At 53.3% G+C, this 7,728-nt stretch overlaps 1 protein-coding gene across 1 annotated transcript; it reads right to left on the bottom strand.

Annotated features, from left to right (window-relative positions):
• Nucleotides 1-1,420: 1,420 nt before the first annotated feature.
• On the bottom strand, nt 1,421-7,515 carry EIF6 (eukaryotic translation initiation factor 6). Its single transcript, XM_027904836.1, has 7 exons — nt 7,501-7,515; nt 7,277-7,435; nt 7,117-7,202; nt 6,487-6,662; nt 5,165-5,341; nt 4,442-4,623; nt 1,421-3,321 (listed from the first exon to the last, which is right to left on the bottom strand). The coding sequence occupies exons 2-7, from the start codon at nt 7,381-7,383 to the stop codon at nt 3,312-3,314; spliced, it is 738 nt and encodes a 245-aa protein (XP_027760637.1). The 5' UTR covers nt 7,384-7,435; nt 7,501-7,515; the 3' UTR covers nt 1,421-3,311.
• Nucleotides 7,516-7,728: the final 213 nt, after the last annotated feature.

The raw sequence follows: 7,728 nt of genomic DNA on the forward strand, positions 1-7,728 counted from the left end.
AAGGAAATCGGAGCTCTAATCAGACACCCCCACGCTACTCCGTGTTGCTCTGTGTACTAGAGGTGTGGTAGGACGCACACCACGGACTCCACAGCCACCTCGGTCTCATCTGTACGCTGCCATCTCTCTGGGGCTGGCACAGCCCAAACCTTTGAGCAACTTCCAACAGCCATCATTAAAAAAAAAAAAAAAAAAAAATCAAACAAACAAACAAACAAAAAGAATTTACAAGCGAGAGCGTTGCGTGGGTTTGTTTATGTTCTTCGCCTCCTGCCCGAAGGCAGATTTTTGGCCTGTCCAAGGAACAGGCTGTTCAGGCAGCAAAGTGCCCGGGTGGGCACAAGCTGAGCCGTGTCCTGAGACAGCTGTGTGTGCCTCAGGGTGCCAGGCCCCGCTCAGCAAGGCAAGCTGTGCTGCCAAAACCCAGCCTGGCTGGAGCTGCTGCTGCTCAGAGCCACAGAAACACCAAGGCTTTGCTGCCTGCTCTGTACCTGCCTCCTGGGGCACAGCCCTGAGTTTCCAGGGCCTGGGGTATTCCTGGAGGTGTTTGGGGGTGGGAACAGCCCCCTGCAGGTACAGGTGGTGGCACCTGGGGCAAGGGGGTGAGCAGCTGACCCTCTTCCCACAGTACAACCCCACTCACACCACTGTCATCTCTGTTTTGCCAGGATCAGTCCCTGGGCAGTCCTGGGGTGACCTGGATCAGGGCACAAACATCCGTATTTGTGTAAGGGACAGTTCCTCAGTGTTGCCACAGCTGAGCTCTGTGCTGGGATCCCCTGTTCTGCTGCAGCAGCTGATCAGTGGAGGGTGGACTCACTGCTGCCCATCACCTTGGCCAAGTCCCTCCCTGATCCAGCTCCTGTCCCGAGCTGCAGCACCAGGACACGTTGTCCCCACAGGGGAGCAGGGAACAGCAGAGCTAATTCAAGTCTCAGGAGCAAGAGGCTGTTGTAGGTGTGTTCCTGTGATCCCAGCCTGTATTTGTCCAGCCCCAGGGCCATTTGTCCAGCCCAGGGATCCTGGCACAGTGGGACCTGAAAGCAGCCACCTGCACACACTCACTGCACTGCACTCAACACCCTATTTGGTTTTCCTCCAGTTTTTGACTACTTCGAATAATTTCATCACCATTAAGGCTTATTTTCCCAGGTAAGCTGGAAATTTGCTGGTATACGGGATAACTACAGTCAGAAAAATTGGTCCTCCACTAAAATAGATTAGTTATTCCTAACTTATAATTAGTAATCTCGTTCCATGACTCACTCACACCCATGGTCCTAAAAACCTTTGGCACAAAAACCTGCCAGTGCAGTCCAACAGACCTTCTCCATATCCCTGTGGACTTTCTTTAAAGAATTGCACACATCTTTTGAGACACGACTTGCCATTCAAACACCACATTTATCCTCTCTCATGATCCATGTTTCTAAATCCATTCTTTATTACAGTTCATTTTTCTAGTACACAGGTCCATCTCAGCAGATCAGAATTCCCACAAGCCCACGTTTAGAACAGGTACCATGTTTGCCACCCTCTACTTCCCAAGCTCCCAGAGGTGTCACCCCAGGTTATCAATGCCCTGCCCTGACCCCTGGGCATATCACAACCCCCAGCACTGCACCATCTTTCCCACTTAAGGATTTGGATTACACAGGGAGTGGATTATTTTTCTCCTTTACCTCCAAACAGTCTTTAAGACCTAACACAGATCAAGGTCACCAGTGCAAGCCAGGATTCCTGCCTGGAAACAGGAATGAGGGAAGAGCAGCGACAGGAGTTGCAAGGGAAAATTCCAGCCTCCCTCGTTTCCCGGGAGATGAACACAGGCCAGCATCGATGGGAACAGGCAGAATCCTGCCAGGTCCACCCAGGAGCTGAGCACTGTGAGGGGACCAAAGGGAAGCAGCTCCTCACTCTGAACACTGACACAGGCTGAGAGGAGGAGACCTGGAGTCAGTGCTAGAAAGGTGGTGCTCAGTATCAAAGGGCAGGGCTGCTGTGATAAGAGGCCATGGCAATCTTTATTTAACAGATTAAGGAGCAGCCTTTAATCAACTAAAACGTACAAAGCGTTCCCTAAACATCCAGACAGTAGAACAGAAACGGAAGTTTCCCTAATTTTTTGCAAAGCCCAAAGCGCCAGGGCCGAAAAGAGCTCAGCCCACACAGCCCTCAGGCCAGCACTCCTCAGGGGAACCCAGCTGAGAGCAATCCAGCTGTGAGGGAACAAGGGAGAGCGTCCTCTTACCCTCAGCAAGGGAAATGGAGGCACTTCTGTGCCCTCAGTGCATCCTGGATGGGCAAGCAGAACAGCAACTGAAACGAGAGATCAGTGAGAGCTGTTTGGAAGGCAATTACTGCTTCCACCCAAAAGCAGCACCCACAGTTCCCTTCCATCCTCACTCCTGGGCACGGGCAGAGCTCTTCAGGGGGAAGCTCCCAAATCTGTACCCTCTGACTCCAGTGACTGCTCAGAACCGTGTTACTGAACCTTGGACTCCAGATGAGGTGGTTCAAATGCAAAACTGGGATTTGGTGACTTCCAAGAGTTTCCCAGTGCAGGAGGTGAACTCCTGCAGGACAAGTAAGGCCCACTGGCCATAGTGTACCCTTAGGGCTCTCTCCTGCAGGTGCCTCAGGAGCAGTACAGGTGACCCCAGATCAAACTCTGCTCCAGGCACTCCCACACTGTTGCTGTTAAAAGCCCTTGGATTGACAAACTCCAGGTTTTATCCATGCTGGTCACTTCAGAATCACCATTCCCACGGGAACAGTTCAGGGCAAAAGAGCAGGTGATGCCTTTTGGATTATTTTGTGGCAAGTAAACTCCTCTACTGTTGGTACTGGACATCCAAGGGGTTCTTATGTCTACCTACAGCAGAACACCACTCAAAGCAGCTGTGTGGAAAGAGAGGGCAGTGAATGTAGTGCCAAAACAAACTGCTGTGCTGCAGGACACTGGTGCAAGACTTAAGGCAAAACAATCTCTAGTGATCAACATCCAAGAGCCACAAGAGTAAATACTGGGGGTAATCTGAGGGGCTCAGTCAGCACCACAACATCAGAAAGCAGAGCCGAAGAACTTGAGATCAGCAGCAAAGGGACAGAGAGCATTCCTTATTCATATCTTATGCATGTTATTTGTCAATACTTAAGTTTACAAAACACTACAAAAAGTTGATTTTGCAGCCTCTTCCTTGGGTCAGACCTGCAGAACTATCATCAGAAGGTCTGGATGTCCACGATCCAAAGTGCAGCTCAACACTTCACTCCTTAGGAGCCTTCTGGGAAGTCGGAGCCACCGCTGCTCATGTCAGGCTGAAAGACAAAACAGAAGGGAGGTTTGGCAGGGCCAGGGAGTGCCAGGGCATTTCAGAACACCAGCACAGTCAGTGCTCACCCTCCAGTTACACAGGCCTGGGAGAAATTCCCCTCCCTAGAAGAGAAGGGCCTAAGGAAAGAGGGAAGCAGATGTTGTGGCTGCTGACAGGCAGCTACAGCAACAGACCTGTCAAGCTGGCAAAGGTAAAATGCACACACAGCCTGGCCCAGGGAGTGATGAACAGCTCAGAGCAAGTTTAATTACGGCTCTGATACGCTCAGAGACATCCAGGCTTTGCACCAGAACTGTAAACAGGCAAAGAACTCTTTCAAAGGGTTCCTAAGTAAAGGAATTTGTTATGCTATAAACCATTCCCATAAATTCTTATGATACCTGAGAACTCAGTCACTGAGTCACAATGCTCAGGTAGCTCAGGAACACCCTTTTAGCCCCACAGCAATGGCCCTCAGAGCTGTAACCAGATGAAAGCCCAAATACAGTCTGCAGAGGACACTGAGCTATGTGCATCCTAAACCTTATGAAAACATTTTCCTACATTAAAAAAAGGGGAACGTCCTGTATCATTATCACTCCAGGCAGAAAACCTGCCTTGCATTAAAAGATAACTTGGACAAAGCCTTTGACAAAAAGGTTTTAAAAAAAATCAAGTTGGCAGTCATAAATTAAAAAGATTTAAGGCAGCAGCTGACAAGCTCCAAAGTCTTTCTGGCTCCAGAAATGGTTGTAGCAAGCATCTGAAATAACTTTATAAGGGTTACAACAACCAAAAGCTGAGATGTCAAGCAAAATCACTAGCATTTTAACTTTTAAAACAAGGTTTGTTTAAAAAAGCCCATTCATGTCATAGCTAAGCACTGAACAGGTAGGGGAGCAAACCTGACAGCTGGAATGGATGTTACTTCCCACAAAAAGGATTCTCACTCTCACACATTCCATCACCCAACTGCTGCCAGTAACCAACGAAAGGAAGGAGGCAGTAAGAAAATGGCAACTAAAAAAAAAGATAAATCAACTGCGAAATCAGCTACTTTCTGATAAAATAAGAGCTTATAACCAAGTCCTGGCGGTTTTGCCCCTGGCTGTGCCAGAGCTCACCTGTCAATCAGGGAGTCCCTCATGTTGGTGGCGATGGTGCTGGGCTGGGCCTCGTTGAGCTTGAAGATGCTCTCGATGACGGAGAGCTCGGTGCTGGTGGTGTCCAGCCCGCAGAAGGCGCACCAGTCGTTCACCACCATGCCCGCCGCGATCACCTCGCTGCCGCGGTTCACCGTCCCTGCCTGTAAGGGCACAGCGTCAGCCACAGCAGCACATCCCCTCACACCCCCCCGTCACAGCCCTGAAGAGCTGAAAGCTCCTGCCCATCAGCAAAGATCAGATGAAACGGTCAATGAACAGCCTGCAGCGTGTGGTGAGAAGGTGGTGTGGCATCCAGAGGAGCGGGATCCAGGCAGGGGGAAGGAGAATGGCACAGCAACCGTGGCTGAGTGCATCCCACTGGGCAGGCACGGGGCCTTGTTACTTTGTTGGCACACTGGCATCAGCCAAAGCACAGACAAGCTCACATTCAGTGTCTACACCACACACAATCCCAGCAGATGCAACGTTTCAGGAGCAAAGTAAAAGCACTGAGCAGTTTATTCAAACTCAGGGAAGACAGAGAACTGTCTCGGGAGACTTGGCTTGTTCAGGTTTTCCCTCATCTCCCACTTGGAATCGCTCTGCAGAGAAACAGCAGCCGGGAGCCCCTGAGATGGAACCACCCTAGAACTGGGCTGGGAGGGAGTGGGAAGGGCAAACACAAACCCACAAAAGCCTTACCACGAGTGGGACCTGGAGCAGTGAGGACAGTTCATCCTGGTCATCTATTGAAGTTTTGGGGTGCACGATTCCTCCCTGGTTACTAAAAACACAGTAACTTCCCACCAGCACCTGATCTGCCACCGTTTGCCTGAAAACCTCCACCTTCAGCACATCTGCCAAGATCTCCTCTGTCTCCTGCCAACAGGAAGAGAACAAAGCCTTCAGTAAAATGGCACTGTGGAAGTCAAGCCGTTCCTGCACAGCCCTCTGAGAGCCTCCCACTCTGCACAGCCCATTGCAACCCAGCCAAGGTGAAACACAACCCCAGCCTCCACATTCCACATGTTCCCAGTGTCACCACGAACCCAACCCTGTGCTATTGCTGGGAAATGCCCAAATCCCCCCTCTTTCTGCTGGCAGTACCTCAGCTGTGTCAGTGCCTGTTCTCTGGGCACTCCCAGTGAACCAGTCCCCCCCAAAACACCATGAACAAAGTCATCTTATCCTTCTACAGAACGCTTTAAGAACTTCCTTCCCCTCCAGCTTTCACTCTGAACTATTTTGGTTTCTCTCTACCCATCTTACCTTACTTCTTGCACTTATTTAAAACATATTATGCTGCAAAGCCCATTACCCTTATTTTTCTTTTCCATTTGCACTTCTAACACCAAGTCCCATCTCTTCTTCAGTTTTAGCACCAGCTGAAAGCAAACACTCAGGACCTGCAGCCACACCCACTCAATGCTATTAAGGTATCAGTTCTCAGACACACAGTAGCAGCATCTTTGTCTTCTCTGCCCTTATTTTAAACTTTCAAACAAGAAACTTCTGTTTTTCTCTCAGCCCTCTGTAATCACCGACAACCATGGCCTCTTTCAGCCGTCACAAATTCTGGGTAGCTCAGCTGCAGCTTCCAACTCCTGCTGTGATCCTCAGTGCCCTGCTCTGGGTGCTCTTTATTACGCTGTCATTCACTCAGTTTTACCACCCAAAGCAAACTGCACCCAACGGTCATGGAATCACAGGATGCTTCGGTTTGGAGGGGCACCTTCCACTAGCCCAGGTTGCTCCAACCTGGCCTTGGGCACTCACAGGGGTGGGGCAGCCACAGCTTCCTTGGGCAAACCTGTGCCAGGGCCTGCCCACCCTCACAGGGAAGATTTTCTTCCCAATATCCCATCCAACCCTGCCCTCTGGCAGTGGGAAGCCATTCTCTGTGTCCTGTCCAGTGACAAACACCCACCCCTCTGCTCCCCCTTCCCTTCCCCGGGGCCACAGGTGCAGCCTGGGCAGTGTTTCCCACCCCCCCCGTGCCCGTGGCAGTGCCCAGGGCCCCCTACCCTGTCCAGGTCCGGGTGCACCAGGGCCACATAGTCGTTGCAGGCGATGACGTTGCCCAGGGCCGAGAGCCGCTCCTCCACCCGCTGGATCCGCACCGAGTCCGGGAGGCTGTTCCGGATGTGCTGCAGCTCCTGGTCTGTCGTGCTGCTCGGCACCAGCAGCCCGTGCCTGTTCCCTAAAACGGCAACAAAAAGAGCGGAATGGAATAGGGAGAATGCCCCCAGGGGTTTCCCAGCACGTCCCTGCTGTTCACGCCCTGCCCCGGCTGCGTGTGCTGCTCCCAGGATGCAGCCCAGAGAGTTGTTACCATGTAAAAAAAACCAGCACCGCGGGAAAGGGAAAACCACTGTCACAAATCCCTTCTCTTTTTCAGCAAGACCAAAGGAAGCTCGAGGCTCTCAGTGAGACCCTCTGACAAGGAACTCCCCGGGAAGATGCCAAGAGCTCCACGACAGGTCCTGGTGCCGCTGTTCGTGTGACTGTGGCAGCACCATGGGGTTAAAGGAACAAAAAAACACCCGAGGAATTAGAACAGCCCCCGGGGTCGAGGGGCGCGGCCGGACACGGGACCCTTCCCCGAATCCCCCCGGGACTCTCCCCGCCTCCCCCAGGGCACTCCCCTCACGTACCCACACACATCCTGCCGATGATGCGGCAGCCGGCGATGGACGCGTGCACCACCGGGATGGTCCCGAAAAGCTCCCCCTCGAACACGCTGCAAGGACAAAGCGCCGTCAGGGTCCCGCGGGGCCACGCAGGGCCGGGCGGGGCCGGGCAGGGCCCCCTCACCTGTAGAAGTTCTCTGAGCCGCCGATGGCCACCAGGCAGTAGGCGTTGGTGAGCTTGGCGAAACAGCCCAGCTCGTTGTTGTTCTCGAAGCTGGCGCGGACCGCCATGGCGGGAAAGGGCGTGGGACCGGGAATGGGACCGGGAATGGGGCCGGGACCGCAACCGTCAGTGAGAATGGGGCGGGTGCCGGGCCGGGAACGGAAATGGGGCTGGGCCCTGGTCCGGGGCCGGGAATGGGAACGGGAAGGGACCGGGAAGGGGCAAAGTCCGCAGCCACTCCCGGCGCCGCCGCCGCCTCAGAACCACGAGGTGCGGCCGCTTCCGCTTCCGGCGGGAGAGGAGCAGAGCGGAGCCCGGCCCTCACAGAGCGGAGCCCGGCCCTCACAGCGCCCCCCACCGGCCGGGAGGGGCGACCGCCACAGGCAAGGGAGGGACCGACCCGGGACATCCTG

This window comes from Empidonax traillii, unplaced genomic scaffold (assembly GCF_003031625.1).
Source record: "Empidonax traillii isolate 1590-97213 ecotype Southwest subspecies unplaced genomic scaffold, ASM303162v1 scaffold1097:size207311, whole genome shotgun sequence".
Classification (NCBI taxonomy): domain Eukaryota; kingdom Metazoa; phylum Chordata; class Aves; order Passeriformes; family Tyrannidae; genus Empidonax; species Empidonax traillii.

What these genes read in the sequence shown, in the direction of transcription:
- EIF6 (XM_027904836.1), bottom strand. Translation starts at nt 7,383, where the DNA reads ATGGCGGTCCGCGCCAGCTTCGAGAACAACAACGAGCTGGGCTGTTTC. An exon ending in GGCTCAGAGAACTTCTACAG is followed by an intron (nt 7,203 to 7,276) that starts GTGAGGGGGCCC and finishes TTGTCCTTGCAG; the next exon opens with CGTGTTCGAGGGGGAGCTTT. An exon ending in TGCACCCGGACCTGGACAGG is followed by an intron (nt 5,342 to 6,486) that starts GTAGGGGGCCCT and finishes TCCTGTTGGCAG; the next exon opens with GAGACAGAGGAGATCTTGGC.